The sequence below is a fragment of the Schistocerca cancellata genome, chromosome 1 (assembly GCF_023864275.1).
Source record: "Schistocerca cancellata isolate TAMUIC-IGC-003103 chromosome 1, iqSchCanc2.1, whole genome shotgun sequence".
Taxonomy (NCBI): Eukaryota; Metazoa; Arthropoda; class Insecta; order Orthoptera; family Acrididae; genus Schistocerca; species Schistocerca cancellata.
The window spans coordinates 378,427,464-378,446,378 of record NC_064626.1 but is presented as its reverse complement, the minus strand read 5'-3'; the positions used below and the strand labels follow the sequence as shown (position 1 = coordinate 378,446,378).

The following is an 18,915-nucleotide window of genomic DNA, read 5'->3' as shown; positions in this document are numbered from 1 at the left end:
CATAGATGCATTAACGTCAGTTAGAAGTACCTAGTAAGACTTTGTTCTCACTGTACAACATAGTCATGATAGGTCATTGTTAAAGTTCAAAACAGACATGTATAACTTCACATTAAAAGTAATTATCAAAAGTTGTCACTGAATTATTGAGTAATAAGTGGCTGGGCACGAAACACCTCGCGAACGAGGTACAATTATTATTGTTTAACGTATCCACAGGATCAACTGATGTACATTTTCCATGTTGGGGACATGGGTAAATGACCTCTCATTTATTCATTACATTGCAGAAGAAACAGTGTCTATTTATTTTTCTAAATCTATAATCAGGAACAGTTTCTGTAATCCATAATTCTATTGGTATTTCATCCAAAACAGTTAAAACTGTCTTGGCACACATTGAATCTTTAGTGGTAGAGGTGGGTCCTATAACGAGTGGTGTAAGAATAAACTTTTATTTTGAAAACTACATAGTGTTGTAAAAAGTTTTAACTGTTTTGGATGAAATACCAATAGAATTATGGATTACAGAAACTGTTCCTGATTATAGATTTAGAAAAATAAATAGACACTGTTTCTTCTGCAATGTAATGAATAAATGAGAGGTCATTTACTTGAATAAATGGCATATTGAAAATTATATTACTTTATATGAAATTGTCAATTAATAATGCAATTAATTAATGCTGTATGTAACATTATTCTGAAAAATTTGGGCAGCAGAAGTACGTAATCAAAGTCCAGAGTCTTACAGTAATTACTATAGAATTTACATTGATGTGTGTCAGCCCCTCAGAATTTCAAATTCAATTAACATGAAAGATAAATAATTAATTGCAGGGAAAATAAAACATGTTACCTTAAAGTTGAAACATTGTAATATACAGGGGTGAGTCAAAAGTTTCAAGACTTAACTCAGAACTAGAAATTTATTGGACATTTAAGTACAGTAGACTGCAATTCTTCAAAATATCATCCTTCAACATCAACTCAGCACTGCCAGCGCGTCTTCCACTGTTCGTAGCCCTTATGGAAGGCTTCAGGCGTCATGCTGTCGAGGGCTCTTGTCGAAGCCTGATGGAGTCGCATCACTTCCCTTTTAGGCTTGTCTTGATTTGGGGGAAGAGGAAAAAGACACTTGTAGCCAAGTCGGGACTGTAGAGTGGCTGCAGCAGTGTTGTCACGTTGAACTTGACCAAAACTTCGGCGGCAGCACACGACTTGTGAGTGAGCATGTTGTCGTGGTGGAGAATTCAATCGCCCTTGATCACCCGGTGGACGCAGCGAACTCGATCCCTCAAGCAGTGGAGCACTCACACTAAGACGACGGCCATTGTTTAAAAGTTCCCACATACTCTCCACATTTTGATCCGTTTGGCTTGATGATGGCCTCCCAGAGCGGTCGTTGTCTTCAACATTCCCACAGCTATCTTTGAAATGTTTGTGCCACATGAAAACCATTGCATGGGGCATGGCTTCTTCCTTAAAGGCATCTTGAATCATATTGAGTCTCTGTGGTGGTTTTGTTCAGTCGCAAGCCAAACTTAATCGCATAACGCTGCTCCAAGTGCTGCTCCATTTCCGCCTTTCCCACTTTTCGACCAAGGTCAATGACACACTCACGCTGCAAGCGATGCGCACTCTCCAGAGTTCGTTGGCAACTGCCACAGCGTCAGTTCATTCCCTGAGATCCCCCACCCGGCGCGGAACTGGTCCGCGCGCACTCCCCTACTCAGAAATGAATCAGTCTTGAAGCTTCTGAATCACACCTTGTAGAATACTGTAGGTTATTATAATGAAGTATGTATGTTAGAATTCCAAGGATTGTTTTAGTTTTCAGTTAAATTATTGTAATTTTGCCTTTTAAAAACTGATACTCTGCCATAGAAATTCCCTTTAGCCCACTACTGCAGAATAATACTGCAACAGTGAAACATTAATGGGAGACTAACACCAAACTAAATCTTTAGTTCAGAAAAAAAATTATACTATTTACAATGACAAAACACAGTAACACACAAGCGCCTGCCAATGGCAAAATGTGTTAAAGCCGTCAGAATGAATATACTTCATGACAACAAACTGCTTTAATGGTGGTTTGAGAAACCTTACTTTCAAATTTAATTTTCTTTTACACCAGATAAATTGTGTTGTATTTGAGAATACACAAATAATTTCTTAAGTCATGGATTAACTTAAAACTTTTGAGCACCAGCCATGTAAAAAAAATTTGTCGCCAGAAGACCAGGCATTTATGCCACAATTTAAAACTTTACTGTCACATTTGTGTTTGCTAATCTTAAAAATGCACACCAGTATTATATGTGAAAGCTTAGCTTTTCCTGTAGCTTTACAGTATGTATGTTAATTTTAACCAATAACTTTTTCTTTTTGTGTGTTTGCGCTACTTATGTGTATGTTGCTGTTGGCTGACTGCATCGTGGATCCTGTGCTCTGAATATCGCTGCCATTGGCTACTGAGACCACTTAACACGAGCTGACAAAAGCACATCGCACAGTGCAATCTTGATTTCAGTGCTTTGGAAGCTAATGTGCTGTATTTGGTGGACTTCATATTTGTACGTTTGTAATACAAAAGTATGCTGCGTACATCTTTCCAAAAAGCATTGTTTTTTGCTGTGTTTCATTAAAAGTGCCAATAAGTTCTGCGCCGGTGTACGAAACCTTTACCGTTTATAGACCGATAATATGTACAGCTCTAGGGAGAGTATATTGTCACTTAACACAAAAAAATGTGTACTCTCATGCATGTTATGTTGTTTTGTCACCCAGGAATAGTGTATTTTGAGGGAAAAGTATATTTTTAACCATGAAATCCCAAAACAACACCTGTTGTCCCCCACCCCTTCTTTTTTTCCACATATACCCTGGTCCCTATTATCTATTACATACATGACTATTTTTGCTAATTCACTGCATTTGGAAAAAAAATTTGCTAATTACTGGGGAGGGAAATGCAACACATGGGGGCTACCCAACTTGCTAAATCTCAGAATGATCAATCTGAGGCTGGTTGACATACATGTATGGTACAAAAAAGGTGCCTCCCTTCACCCGCGTTGTGGCTCCCCAAATACTCACCGAACTTTATCAGTACAAAGAGACAGTATTCCTTACAGATGAATGGCTGCATTCGTCATTAAAATGTGAATAATTTTAAAAACTGTGTATCGTAGCTTAGCTAGCGCACATACATTTACTTGAATTACGCTTTAAACGTTCGACATCCCAGTATTAAGAGATTATGCACTTGAAGTTAGAGCAAAAGGTAAGCTGAGTTCGTCACTTAGACATAACACTTTAGCTGCATTGCTTTCACTGTCCAGTTATATACAGTTGCTGTAACTATTCATGGTTCACTTATGATCATCGCAATTTCCATGTTACTCACTATGATATTGCCCACTTGCCAAAGGGGCATTCAGAGTTAGTATGGATCTTCCTAGACTCTTACCTTTCCTTGAGAGTGTTAATGCCTATCCCCCCCCCCCCCTTTTTTTTTTTTTTGGGGGGGGGGGGCGGGGGGACCTGACAAACATTTGTCCTAAGTTGTCTCAGTCTGCCAGTGTGCATTGTATTTTAAGTAGAGGCCAAGCATCTTATGTCCACAAGCTGCGACATTGTCACGACTAAAACAGTGACCCGTATATGCAATAAGTTTCCTTTACTTTATGTCTATGGTCACAAACGTTCTGTTAACAAATTACCGGTTTCGCTCTGTAATGACAATCATCAGATGTGTTTCATAAAAACAAAGTAGTAATGTATTGCAGCTATGTTTTTATGAAACAGATCTGATGATGGTAGAGTAATGGTGGTGTACTTGTATGTGGAGAACTTGTTTGCACAGCAGTCGCCAACATAGTGTAGCTGAGACGGAATAAGGGGAACCAGCCTGCATTCGCCAAGACAGATGGAAAACCGCCTAAAAACGATCCACAGACTGGTCGGCTCACTGGACCTTGACACAGGTCTGCCGGCCGGATTCGTGCTGGGGACCAGGCGCTCCTTCCCAGTCCGGAAAGCCATGTGCTAGACCGCACGGCTCACCAGGCGGGCACCATAGACCTTACTTTTCAGTCACATGACCTTGCAGATAGTGCAAATTGGAAATTTGGTACTGATATCCATTTGAACAATCTTTTGCGAGTCTTAGTATAGCTTCACTGAGAGAGATGAGGATTTGAATTTGAAAGATTGTTATATTATTTCTCATCTGGTCAAGCTAATTTTGTCATGTTAAGGATCATACTAGGACATCACAAGTCCCCAAAAACCCAGTTAAAAGGTTATGCCAATATAAATATTGACTGTAGTGTTATCTTTCATTTTCTTTCACTGGGGGCTCGCACCTACATCTACATAAATACTCTGCAGGACACTATATGGTGTAAGGGGGGAGGGGGATGTAGGTAGGTTACTTTTTGTACCACTGCTAGTCTTTTCCTTGCCTGTTTCTTTTTCCATTCATTTTTGACGGTTGGAAAAAGTGATTGTCTATAAGCATTTGCATGAACCCTAATCCCTTTCATCTTCACAGTCCTTAAGCAAGATGTATGCTGGTGGCAGTAGAATCATTGGCAGTCATCTGAAAATGTTAGTTTTCTCTATAGAGTTTTGAGAAAACATTTTTTCCCTTCCAGGGGTTCCCATTAGAATTTATGGGGCATCTCCATAATATTTGCATGTTGATCGAACTTACTTTTAACATGCCTCTGTATTGCTTCATTGTCCTTCTTTAATCCAACATAGTGGGGATCCGAAACACTCGAGAGGAGTACTCAAGAATAAGTCACGTTAGTGTTCTCCATGCAGTCTTCTTTATAGATGAGCTACACTTTACTGGAATTCTCCCAATAAACTGAAATTGAGTAATCACCTTCCCCATCACAATTTTTACATGCTCGTTCGATTTCATATGGGTTCGAAGCATTGTGCCTAGACATTTAATCTACCTGATTGTGTCGAGAAGCACACCACTAATACTGTATTTGAAAACTGCAAGATTATTTTTTCTACTCATCTGCATTAACTTGAATATTTACACATTTAGAGCAAGCTGCCATTCATAACAACAAATAGAAATTCTGTCTAAATCATCCTGTATCCTTCAGCAGTCACTCAACAATGATAGTTCTCCATATATTTTCTGCTTCCATCCATTCTAATAACTCAACATATTTCTCTTTTAAGATAAATTAGCAGATGCAGTCGCAGTATAGATGATCGCCAGTTACTTTCTAGAATATAAAGTATGCGTAAATGTTGTTGAATAATTTATGTATTGAAAATTATAAGTAGAACATACTTGTATTACTCTTTTTTGTGTATCAATTGTTGTATAAAGGAACTAGTTTACCATGACTTGGAATAAATATCTTTGTTACAGGGTGCTGCAGCTGATGAACTTGACAGATTCTCGATTAGCCCAAGGGGGTTGTGAAAAGCTGGAACTGGCAATGCTTAGTTTCTTCGAACAGTTTCGAAAAATATATGTTGGAGACCAGGTAACCAGTTTCTGTAGTTCTTTAGCGTAAAATGTGTTAGTACAGTGTAATGTGAACATTGAATACACAAATCTAATTTGGTACTGGACAGTAGTCAAGAAGTTACACAATTATTTATTTTGTTAATATGGTTTGTTATAGATAAGTTTCTGTACAGTTTGTAATATATTTTACACATGCAGAACACACTTGTTGACCCAAATAAGGGGAATTGTAAGCTGTGCTGAGTACAGAGTTTTATCCCCTAGTGTTGCACATATGTTGAATTAATTTCTTGTTCAACTGGAGGTTTTTTTATATATTTTTGTTCCCTCAGTAATTAGTATTGTATCAGATGCAAAATTTATACAATCAGTATGTGCATTTGTCGGTAAAGAAAATGGAAATTAAATTCAAACTCTCTTGAATATTTTTCTTCATGTGACAATGATATTCTCATTCTCTGTGTGAACAATTTATTTAATAAAATGGATTACACTACCCATTAATGAAAAGAAACTTTCTGCAAATATGCAATACCTCTTGACTGCTGAATATAGCAAAATACAATGGAAACATGATTTTTTTCTTTTTATGTCAATTGGAGTCGTTTCTGCCCCTCCCTTCACATGGTTTCTTAAAAGTGCTGAATTATGAAGGAGGTCATTTCCAGGGTTATAACATTATTGTTTGTGTTTGTTTAAAAGTATTCCGCCATTTGCATGGATGGATATGTGTTTAAATATTATGTATATACCACACTCTGTGTTTGAATTTGCAGTTAAATCATTTTGTTGTGCACTTATGACAACTTTTTAACTTGATATGAATAACAGATGTGCATTTAACACACTTTGTAGAACTGAAGTCACCCTTATCACTAAAACAATCCCGATTTATTTTATAATACTGATTATTGGTCTTTTATTCAGTTCAGATAGACATTACGGTTCTTCAAAAGCTTGGTGGGTGAGTGAATATCATTTACTGTAATTTTTTAAAATGGTTTGTCTTGAAGCTTTTAGAGCTGACAGACCATTAAAACTGGTTATCCAAAACTACATGGAATGTTAGTAACTGTTTACTATTAAAAACAGTGTTGATCACGATTTATTTATCATGGTGACCGGTTTCGACCACTACTGTGGTCATCTTCAGACCATTGAGTAGGAACCTCTTTCTGTTGGAGAAAGTAGTGATTCTCTAACAGAAAGAGGTTACTACTCAATGGTCTGAAGATGACCACAGTAGTGGTCGAAACTGGTCACCTTGATAAATAAATCGTGATCAAGACTGTTTTTAATAGTAAATATTTGTAAGACATTGATCACTGCCTTTCCCATAATGTATTCAAAAGTAAGTTAGTAACTGTGATTGCTTTCTCTCTATTATTATTATTATTATTATTATTATTATTATTATTACTACTACTATTATTGTTTTTTTTTTTTTTCTAGGTTCAGAAAAATTCCAAAGTATATAGAAGATTATCTGAAGTTCTTGGGTTAAATGATGAATCCATGGTCCTTAGTGTGTTCATTAGGAAAATGTAAGATAAATTTCATACTCATATTTCTAATATATTTTCAGATTACATAATCTACACAGAAATTTCAAATGTAATTGGTTTTCGTAGTCTCTGAAGTGCATATGTACAAGATACCCTTGAATGATAGTTGTAGATGCTACTGACAGTCATGTTCCTTTTATTTTCCTTCAAACTTCTCTGCATTTATTGTATGTCTCCTAGTGAATTCAGTCACATAAATACATGGAAATATTGTGTTAATGTCTTGTGCAGTACAAACTATAAACTTATCTAAAAATAACTTGTGCTTCTATATCGCCAAGAGGAAAAACCAACACTCTTCTCTAAAGTGTAAAATATGCACATAAGTCAATCTGTTTTGAGATATAAAATTTTATTTGCCACTTTCTCATATTTTTACATTCTTTATTTTTTTTTATGTGCTCCAGCTTGTCATTTTATTGATGACTGTGGATGACATGTCTTACATAGCTGACAGTATTCAAAGTTTTGTCTCCTTTATGTCCATTCTTCAACTCCTCTTCTCCCGATGAACCCCTTTGTTCTTTCTTTCATAGCATGCCTTTCATATCTGTTGTCATCTTCCTCTCCCTGTCCTTTCCGAGTCGCAGCTATCTTTTATCCATACTCGCAATAGCTCAGTACACTTACATTACCATGACTGAGTACAAAATTAACCATATCGTCAAGTGGGGTTATTTTGGATGGTATTGTGGTTATTTTCACTGTAACTTGCATGGGTTTTATTAGATTGTGTTGTATGTTACAAGAGTGGGGGGGTTTTATGTGTAACAAATAAAATATTCTAAAAACAGAAAGTCTTTGTGTACCTATATTTGCCTGAGAGACAGATAGATAAAGTGTCCAAAATCACCCCACCAAAGTTTCAAAGTATATCAGGGGAATTCAGACAGAAATTCACTTCCTATTAGATTTTAGTGACATTTAGCATGTCCTAAGGTTATCCATCATTATTAAAAAGTGCTAAGGAGTAAGATAATGAATTTTGTATGTTAAGTCAATTTTTATTTTCTAGCAAATTGAATTACAAATTATTAAAGTTATAAATCCAAATATTAGAAGCAGAAACAAAACAAATAAATTCTACTTAAAGATCAAAATTGGTATTCTTACTCAACACTCAAAATTAAGTTGCTGATACTTCAAACATTGTTCATAAAGAATGAGATTTTCACTCTGCAGCGGAGTGTGCGCTGATATGAAACTTCCTGGTGGATTAAAACTGTGTGCCCTACCGAGACTCGAACTCGGGACCTTTGCCTTTCGCGGGCAAGTGCTCTACCATCTGAGCTACCGAAGCACGACTCGCGCCCCGTCTCACAGCTTTACATCTGCCAGTATCTCGTCTCCTACCTTCCAAACTTTACAGAAGCTCTCCTGCGAAACCTTGCAGAACTAGCACTCCTGAAAGAAAGGATACTGCGGAGACATGGCTTAGCCACAGCCTGGGGGATGTTTCCAGAAAAATGGAAACATCCCCCAGGCTGTGGCTAAGCCATGTCTCCGCAGTATCCTTTCTTTCAGGAGTGCTAGTTCTGCAAGGCTTCGCAGGAGAGCTTCTGTAAAGTTTGGAAGGTAGGATACGAGATACTGGCAGATGTAAAGCTGTGAGACCGGGCGTGAGTCGTGCTTCGGTAGCTCAGATGGTAGAGCACTTGCCCGCGAAAGGCAACGGTCCCGAGTTCGAGTCTCAGTCGGGCACACAGTTTTAATCTATCAGGAAGTTTCATTGTTCATAAAGTTGTGATGGCCTATAAGTCTAAAGCACATCTTCTGTAACAATAAACATCCCTCTCGTCTCAAATGGTGGAGGAAGTACTTGCAAAATTTGGTCTTTTTGCATTGCGTCTTCATCAGGGACACTACACAAATATGTGTCTACTGTCGTCACTTGAGTGCAAGAATTTCTTATGTACGTCCCTTGCACCAATGTTTTCAGCAGAGTTTGCTGAAATTTAGTCAATATCTGCTTCAGAAGAGATGAAAAAGCATTCTTGGAAATGGTTCCACGAATGTACTTCTTCCATTAAATTAAAATGGCTCTCCACATTGCTTTCATTGATCTGGAAGAGGTTATATCCAGCAGTTGGGGGGACTGGGTGCTGTTAGGAGGAAGGAGAATTAATGAAATATTGTTCCACTCACATTCTCTGATAACTTGCAAAAACATGTGACTGAATAAGTTGTCCCCAACCATCAATGTTGGCCCATTTTGTTTCTTCAAATAGGGCAAAGTGACTGTAAAGAACCAGTCTTCAGGTATCAGCAGATCAACCCATCTGCTTTTTTTCCTGTTGAAACGGGTTTCTTGTAGACCACCTTCTTGCCACTTGGCCCACAAATGCTCATATTTACAGGGTGTTCCAAAAATGACCGGTATATTTGAAACGGCAATAAAAACTAAACGAGCAGAGATAGAAATACACCGTTTGTTGCAATATGCTTGGGACAACAGTACATTTTCAGGCAGACAAACTTTCGAAATTACAGTAGTTACAATTTTCAACAACAGATGGCGCTGCGGTCTGGGAAACTCTATAGTATGATATTTTCCACATATCCACCATGCGTAGCAATAATATGGCGTAGCCTCTGAATGAAATTACCCGAAACCTTTGACAACGTGTCTGGTGGAATGGCTTCACATGCAGATGAGATGTACTGCTTCAGCTGTTCAATTGTTTCTGGATTCTGGCGGTACACTTGGTCTTTCAAGTGTCCCCACAGAAAGAAGTCACAGGGGTTCATGTCTGGCGAATAGGGAGGCCAATTCACGCCGCCTCCTGTATGTTTCGGATATCCCAAAGCAATCACATGATCATCGAAATATTCATTCAGGAAATTAAAGACGTTGGCTGTGCGATGTGGCCGGGCACCATCTTGCATAAACCACGAAGTGTTCGCAGTGTCGTCTAAGGCAGTTTGTACCACCACAAATTCACGAAGAATGTCCAGATAGCGTGATGCAGTAATCGTTTCGGATCTGAAAAATGGGCCAATGATTCTTTTGGAAGAAATGGCGGCCCAGACCAGTACTTTTTGAGGATGCAGGGACGATGGGACTGCAACATGGGGCTTTTCGGTTCCCCATATGCGCCAGTTCTGTTTATTGACGAAGCCGTCCAGGTAAAAATAAGCTTCATCAGTAAACCAAATGCTGCCCACATGCATATCGCCGTCATCAATCCTGTGCACTATATCGTTAGCGAATATCTCTTGTGCAGCAATGGTAGCGGTGCTGAGGGGTTGCCGCGTTTGAATTTTGTATGGATAGAGGTGTAAACTCTGGCGCATGAGACGATACGTGGACGTTGGCGTCATTTGGACCGCAGCTGCAACACGGCGAACGGAAACCCGAGGCCGCTGTTGGATCACCTGCTGCACTAGCTGCGCGTTGCCCTCTGTGGTTGTCGTACGCGGTCGCCCTACCTTTCCAGCACGTTCATCCGTCACGTTCCCAGTCCGTTGAAATTTTTCAAACAGATCCTTTATTGTATCGCTTTTCGGTCCTTTGGTTACATTAAACCTCCGTGGAAAACTTCGTCTTGTTGCAACAACACTGTGTTCTAGGCGGTGGAATTCCAAGACCAGAAAAATCCTCTGTTCTAAGGAATAAACCATGTTGTCTACAGCACACTTGCACGTTGTGAACAGCACACGCTTACAGCAGAAAGACGACGTACAGAATGGCGCACCCACAGACTGCGTTGTCTTCTATATCTTTCACATCACTTGCAGCGCCATCTGTTGTTAAAAATTGTAACTACTGTAATTTCGAAAGTTTGTCCGCCTGAAAATGTACTGTTGTCCCAAGCATATTGCAACAAACGGTGTATTTCTATCGCTGCTCGTTTAGTTTTTATTTCCGTTTCAAATATACCGGTCATTTTTGAAACACCCTGTATAAATGACGTGTGGATTGAGCAGTTAAGTGTCATCACTTGCTGTCATCATTATTGAAACACTAGATTTTGATGAATTCATCACTTTGTAAGTGTGCTTACTCCTTCGTTTTGTAATTATCTGCTGCTTGCCGATATCATCTGGCATGTTGGTTTTGCCATAGTTGATTGTGGTGTTAGGCAGGAGATTTTCCATTTTGGCTCTTTATTGGAGAAATAAATTTTAACTCTCTCTTTGTTCACTTCCACACGAGCTATTTTGGTGTTTTCATGCAAGCAAAAGGAGAAATTCTCTGAATCCGCTTGAGGAAGAAATGCACCCATTTTATTCCCGGTAAATGGTTAGAAAATTTTTCTTTTTTCAGTCAGATTTATCAAGGTGGTGATTCACTAAATAACTAATATCTCTTTAGTGAAAGGAAATCCCCAATGTGGAGCGCTCGAGGTACCTTGCTTCAACATTCCTTTTTCTTCCTCATTTAGTACTGGTTCTCTTTCCAGTTTTTTTGGATGTATTTCTCGCACTTCATTGTGTAGGGACGATCTACGTAATACTATAAAAATCACACCCTTTTTCCATACAGAAAAGCAGCTTTACCTAAGGGATCCGGGTGGATTGACACTGTACTTCAGTACCTTTCCTGCTTTTATACAACCTCACATTGTCGAAAAGCACCACACACAGTGGACAGTTTTGAAAAAAGTGTCATTATTTTATATTACCTGAAAAATTTGACCAACTTGTACAAGGATTGTCTCAATGTTGTAAGGTACTGAGATTATCAACAACTGCAGTTATAATACTTTACACATGACAATAATGTGCGACGTTTCATCACTGAGACTGGTCATCAAGCATTTACTTTGGTAAACAGTTGTCCCAAAATAAATCACAGAACATGATAAATACCATCTTGCACTTAAAATAATTGGTGTGCAGAAATAAAAACAAGTGACAGTTTGTTTGCTACACAGCCAAAAAGAGCAAATAAACTGTACTGTCTGAAATCCTCCTTGGTGTCTGAAATCCTCCTTGGTGTCTGAAATCCTCCTTGGTGTCTGAAATCCTCCTTGGTGTCTGAAATCTCATTGTTTGCTGGTATGTTTAAAGAATTATTCAATTTCTTGTGAATATTGTTAATGTTTTCCACAACCTTCATCATTATTTTTTCTTTCTTTCTTTCTTCCTTCTCTCCTTCCTTCCTTCCTTCCTTCTTCTCCTTCTTCTCCTTCTTCTCCTTCTTCTTCTTCTTCTTCTTCTTCCTCCTCCTTTTTTATAAAAAAGCCCACACAGTTATGTAACTGTATATTTGTCCCAGGCTGTGCTACATTGCCGAAAAGTTGATAATTTCCGACAATAGCTTATGAGATTTCATTCTGGTAAAAATCAATCTGCATCCTTTAATAACCACTGCATGAGAAATAGTTCTTTTACACTGAAGTACCAAAGAAACTGATACAGGGATGCGATTCAAATTCAGAGATTTGTAAACAGGCAGAATAAGGCACTGCAGTTGGGAACACCTGTCTAAGATGACAAGTGTTTGGCGCAGTTGCTAGATCTGTTACTGCTGCTACAGTGGCAATTTAAAAAAAATTTAAGTGGAGTTCTTCATGCTTTCCTGGCGATCTGTTGACATCTTGGATATTCGGGAATCCAGCCAAACCATTCAACGAAACATCATCGATATGGGCTTCAGAGCCGAAGGCCCACTCATGTATCCTTGATGACTGCACGACGTAAAGCTTTACACCTCACCTGGGCTCATCACCACCAACATTGGGCTGTGGATGACTAATCATATTTCCTGGTCAGATGAGTCTCGTTTCAAATTGTATCGAGTGGATGTACATGTACGGGTATGGAGAAAACTTTGTGAATCCATGGACCCTGGCTGTCAGCAAGGGACTGTTCAAGCTGGTGGAGGCTCTGTAACGGTGTGGGGCGAGTACAGTTGGAATGATAGGAGACTTCTGCTATGTGTAGATACAACTCTGATAGGTGACACGTACGTAAGCATCCTATCTGATCAGCTGCATCCATTCATGTCCATTGTGCATTCTACCAGACTTTAGCAATTCCAGCAGGACAGTGTGACACCCCACATGTCCAGAATTGCTACAGAGTGGCTCCAGGAACACTCTTCTGAGTGTAAATGGGATGCCTTGCAACATGCTGTTCAGAAGAGACCTCCACTGCCTCGTACTCTTATGGATTTATGGACAGCCATGCAGAATTCATTGTGTCAATTCCCTCCAGCACTACTTCAGACATTAGCCGAGTCCACACCACATCTTATTGCGGCAGTTATGTGTGCTTGCGGGTTCCTACACAATATTAGGCAGGTGTACCAGTTTCTTTGGCTCTTCAGTGTGAAAAGTAATGTGTTTGTATAAATTTTCTCGTCATTGTGTAATGTGTCTGCAGCTACATCCTCCCATTGCTTGGATGCAGCTTTTTTATAACAGATATAGAAATTATTGGATGGAGCAATTCATAAAATAAAGGAAGAGCAACCGCTCACCTATAGTGGATCGATGCGTGGAGTGCAGATATACACAACAGGAAACAGCATTCACACTATTTTTCGAACACTAGTTCCTTTTCCAGCAATAGTACACACATTCACACACACGCACAACCAGACAGATGCCTACACATTTGGGTGTATGTGTGGTTGTGTGTATGAATGTGTGTGCTATTACCGGAAAAAGATCTAGTTCTCAGAAGCTAATGTGAATGCATTTCCTGTTGTGTGTTACTGTGCCCCATGCATCAATATACCTTTGGCTTTTATGATTATTTTTGTTGAAATATAGAACAACTTTACTATATGATTGTAGATGCTTACTAAATATTATTTACAAAGTATCTTTGACACCTGTTATCAGATCCTCATTTGCTATAGGTATCATATGAGCTTTTCATGATTCTTGAAAGCAAGTATTGTCACACATGAATCTTTGGCAGATTAAAGTTGTGTATTGGTGTGGAACTTCAACTTAAATCTTTCTTTTACAAGAAACACTGTAATATCTCATGTAGAGTTACATCGTATTACATAGGACATTGTGGTAAATCTATTTTTGTGACATCTGTATTATGCCATTTATTGTGAATCATGAAACTTATTGTCTTTTGCAACCTGGAAGAGTTGAGATTTTCCTGCAAAAGGTAGATCCATCTCAGGTGCTCCAATCACTTGGGTAACTTAATTCTGCAGTAGCACCTAGCTAATTTCAGTTGCATGCTAGACAGTGTAAGTTGCTTTACAATATTGGATTTTAAGATGCTATGAATATATGAATCCAGTGTAATTTCAGGTATTTTCACTCGTATAACAAAGAGCACTTCACAAATTACTATGTGGATTGCCCACAGTCTTAAGCGGTGAGACCTTTCCACCCAAACTGTGTATGTACTGTTATCCTTGCTTCTTCTCATTAGGAGGTCCTCGGCCTGATTTTGAATGTATTAGGTTTTACTGCCCCAGTTGCTGGAAAGTTAGTTTAGGATTGACTCAGGTTCTAGTTGAAGTACATAAATTCTGAAGAGTGCAGGACAAATAGACTCCTTTATTCATCACTGTGTAATTTCATCTAATGAATGAACACAGTTCCTCGTTGAACAGTATGACTGTAAGCAGCATGTTTGTGTTCATTTATCCAAAAAGTCCACCCCCAAACTCTTGCATGTTGTTTAACAGTGCCTTACATAAAAACCTGTGTACTTACTTACTCTAAAGGCCACCAGATATATACAGGGTGTGCTGTTTATAAATTTAATCTGTTTAACTGCCGATTTTATTCATGGATTAAACACAGGAAGAACAGCTGACCATGCACCCCCTTATGAGCCTGTATTTCTATAATTTTTGTAAAGCGATTATTGCAACATCTGTTTTTCCTGGCGGTGTTGTGGGTAATGTGTCCTGTGAAACCAGTTGAAAGAAAAATATTACTGAGGAACAAATGCTCAAATTTTTGTATTCTTGTAAATACTTTCTTTCTCTCCTTCTATCTCAGAAGCAGAATAATATAATGCTACTGATGAAAAAAAATAATGTTATTACAACTTGTCACACATCTGAAGACCATATGTGCTGACTTTGTGGTAATAACTGAAACCTGAGTAAAGTATTAAATTGACAATTACTTCTAGTTTATTCCTAAGTCATATTTTTTCCTTCAGTTGGTCCTCCTCATTCAAGTGATGATGCCATCTCTCATGCCAAAACCAGTATTATCATCACCTGTTCAAGTGTGATCTGTTCCCTCTAAAAAGTGCAAGTTAGATATTTATTTACTTGTTTGCTGTTTTATTTTAGTCTTCTCTACATACAAGAAGAGGCCAAATGCTTCACAGGAAGTGGTATATATGAACATAACGCAAAATATTTTATCATAATTTCAAATGTGTAGTATAACTAAGCATAACGGTGTTTAAGAAAGAAAATTCATCTAAAATATATACTTACAAAAAAATAAATAAATAATTTTTTAAATGTACATAGTACCCCTGTGGCCATGTGGTTCACAGATGTAAGTTCATTCTGAACCTAGGAGGCACATGTTACTGGTCTATTGTACTATTATAATTCTAGACTTCACTATACTACATAACACTACACTACTGTAACTGGTATCAGAATGAAACTAGAGTTCCTAATTTTATCTAGATCATTAGTCATTGCACACTGAGGCATAGAGAGATGGCTCTCAGATCTAAGGCAGTTCAGAAGCTGATTTTGCTGTCAGTAAGTTCAGCTCGTCGCAGAATTCTGTTACGTTACAGATGGGTATATTACCAAATATGGTCCTGTCCTGGGCTGCAACATCTTGTTTAATGGCACACTCCTAGGCAGTGTGATTCGGGATGCTGATTGCTCCACATTTACAAGTGACTGTGATGCAATGTATATTTTCTGTAAATAGCTGGGATATGTACTATGTCCCGGTAGGTAGTGCATAGCCTCCTTGGTTGGGAGGAAGTATGACGTTCTTGATATTTCTTTTATGTTTTATTCACCCTCGTGCTTAATTCTTATCTACTGACAAAATTACACAGACCTCTCGTCCTTTTTGCCTCACGCCTTATTTGTTTGTGTGCCAGTTTTTATAACCTTGTAACTTTCTGTGTGCTGTGTCAGTTGTTAGTCTGATAGACAACACTATGTCTAGCCTACCGTTTTTACTCAAATCTAAGCCACACTTGAATCTAAGCCCCCACCTGAAAAATGAGACTCGAAAATGAGGGAAAAAAAATGTTCCCGAATCTAATCCGCACCTGAAATTTGAGACTCGAAATTCAAGGGGGGAGAGAAGTTTTAGACAGCACCTCCAAATCGAAATGAAGTTGGTCCATTGCAACATGAGACAATGGCTGAAGATACAGCTACAGTAGTTTGGTTCGAGTCGTAAGCTTAACAGTTAAGCTTTACCAAGTAGCCATTGCTATGTGTCAGGCACTCCGTCCGTTATACGGGTACCCTTCCTTTTTCATGTGCTTCGTCTGGTTTGAATTGATTGCTTATTTTGCTTTGATCTTATAAGTGCCGTTCTCTTTGTTATAGGTGTTTACGTCACTCTAAGCTGAAAATGCATTATTGTACTGTGTCATGCATTGTTTGTCGCATTCTGATAATGAGTGTTTACGACTTGTCGCCGCTCGCAGCATGGTTTGCTTTTGTGCGCACTACCGCCACTTACAATAAAAAAAAAGAGAGGAATTGTCTCATAAACGAAACAATGACAAGAGACTGCTATTTGTTGTTACTTACACTGCTGCTTTCTTTGATAATGATCAATAAGAACCAAATAATAGACTGCATATGATAGAAGATATTCTGAACAAGAGTTTAGCGAAAATTTTTCTCTGTTAGAAAATCTTTGCAGACGCCTCTTTAGTACATTACATTCTGCACAGAAATTAGTCATCTTAGATTTAAAAATCCAGTCAGTTGACGTGCTTCATTTCTGACTGTATCACTATTCAGCAAAAGAATAATACCAATATAAACATGGCATAATGTTTGCATTCTTCTATCTTCTCTTTTAATTTATTTACTGACGCAAAGGTTTTGGTGCCAGTATTTTTGTGCCTGCAAAGCAAGCCTGTATAGCGCTACATATATTCGATGGCAGAAGTTGGTTGTGGCGGCACCTACCAACATTTTCCAGAACTTCCGCTTACTTTGCACTCGATTCTAAGCCGCAGGCGGTTTTTTGGATTACAAAAACCGGAAAAAAATGTGCGGCTTAGATTTGAGTAAATACAGTATGTTTAGTTCTTTTAATGTGCCCTACATCTCTGCAGTGCTGATTTTCCATTTCTTGCAGCCTTCTGAAAGTGTTCAGTTGTAGCATCTAGATTTACACATTACAATTCTCCAAGTGGTATTGTAAATTACATTATCATAGTACAGTGCTGAAGATTTATCTGTTTTAGTTATTGAAAATCGATTGTCATTTGTTCTCCATTCAAACTTTCTTGTAAAGCTGTGATTTCTGGTAATGGAAACATTCTCCTTCTGAGTGTCGTACCTGAAATTAGAAGTCCTATTTCAGTCTGTTTGAATGTACCTTGGTTTATTTGATTCTTTATTATTGCATTTGGAGTGTTTGTAACTTACTACTTCGTATGAGCCCCATTGCTGTGAATCTGGCTTTCGAGATGTACTAAGTCTTACCGAATCATTGAAGAGAAAAACTTTCTCACTTACCTTAAATTCCTGCACGTCCTGTTTCTTATCATATTGATCCTTATTGGTTTTCTTAGTCTTTAGTGTCAACTGCCTCACTATTGTGTGCTTCCTGCTTTCTTGCTGCTAATCTATTCACATGTGATTCATAATAGTAACTTACCTCTCTCGACTTTTGTTGCAATATTGCTGGTATGTTTGCTTTTCTTCTATGATGATGCGTACCCTGTGCTGCTGTGAGATACGTTGAACATAAATGCAATAATAAAGAATCAAATAAACCAAGGTACATTCAAACAGACTGAAATAGGATTTTGTTATAGGTGTTTACGTCACTCTGAGCTGAAAATGCATTATTGTACTGTGTCATGCATTGTTTGTCACATTCTGATAATGAGTGTTACGACCTGTTGCCGCTTGCAGCATGGTTTGCTTTTGTGCGCACTACCGCCGCTTACAATAAAAAAAGAGAGGAATTGTCTCATAAACGAAACAATGACAAGAGACTGCTATTTGTTGTTACTTACACTGCTGCTTTCTTTGATAATGATCAACAAGAACCAAATAATAGACTGCATATGATAGAAGATATTCTGAACAAGAGTTTAGCGAAAATTGTAGGACGACAGTTCAAACCTCGCGTCCGGCCATCCTGATTTAGGTTTCCGTGATTTCCCTAAATCGCTATAGGCAGATGCCTTTGAAAGGGCATGGCCGATTTCCCTCCCTGTCCTTCCCTAATCCGAGCTTGTGCTTTGTCTCTAATGACCTCATTGTCTATGGAACATTAACGCTAATCTCCAGAATGTTTCCACTTTGTATAGTAACGGACCCAAGTTTCATCTTTGGTCACAAACCGGTGCAAAAAATTTTGTTTGTTTCTCCTAAAACGGGCCAAACAATTGTTCTGATATGTCCATTCTTATGTGTTTTTGATCCAGTGTCAAGAGTTGCGGCACCCATCTTGCAGATAATTTTTTCATTTCTAATTCTTCAGTTAAAATGTGATGTACTCTTTCGACACCTGGCAAGGATGAGCAATTTCATGCACTTTCAATCGGCGATCCTCCATGACCATTTTGTGGACATTTGGAATGATTTCTGGAGTAGTGACACTTCATGGCCGACCACTGTGCAGATCATCTAAGCTCTCCCGGCCAATTTAAAGTCATTTGTCCACTCGGCAGCAGTTGAATATGAAGGAGCAGAGTCCCCCAGTGGATTCTGGAAATCGG

General features: G+C 38.5%; 1 protein-coding gene across 4 annotated transcripts in view; it reads left to right on the top strand.

Annotated features, from left to right (window-relative positions):
- The window catches only part of LOC126174977 (exportin-7), a 225,119-nt gene that overhangs the window by 124,412 nt on the left and 81,792 nt on the right, over positions 1-18,915 (top strand). For all 4 annotated transcript variants that reach the window (XM_049921463.1, XM_049921456.1, XM_049921480.1 and 1 more), the window contains exons 11-12: positions 5,411-5,528; positions 6,965-7,056. In XM_049921463.1, coding sequence (XP_049777420.1) covers positions 5,411-5,528; positions 6,965-7,056 — 210 coding nt within the window. The remainder of the gene's footprint in view (positions 1-5,410; positions 5,529-6,964; positions 7,057-18,915) is intronic.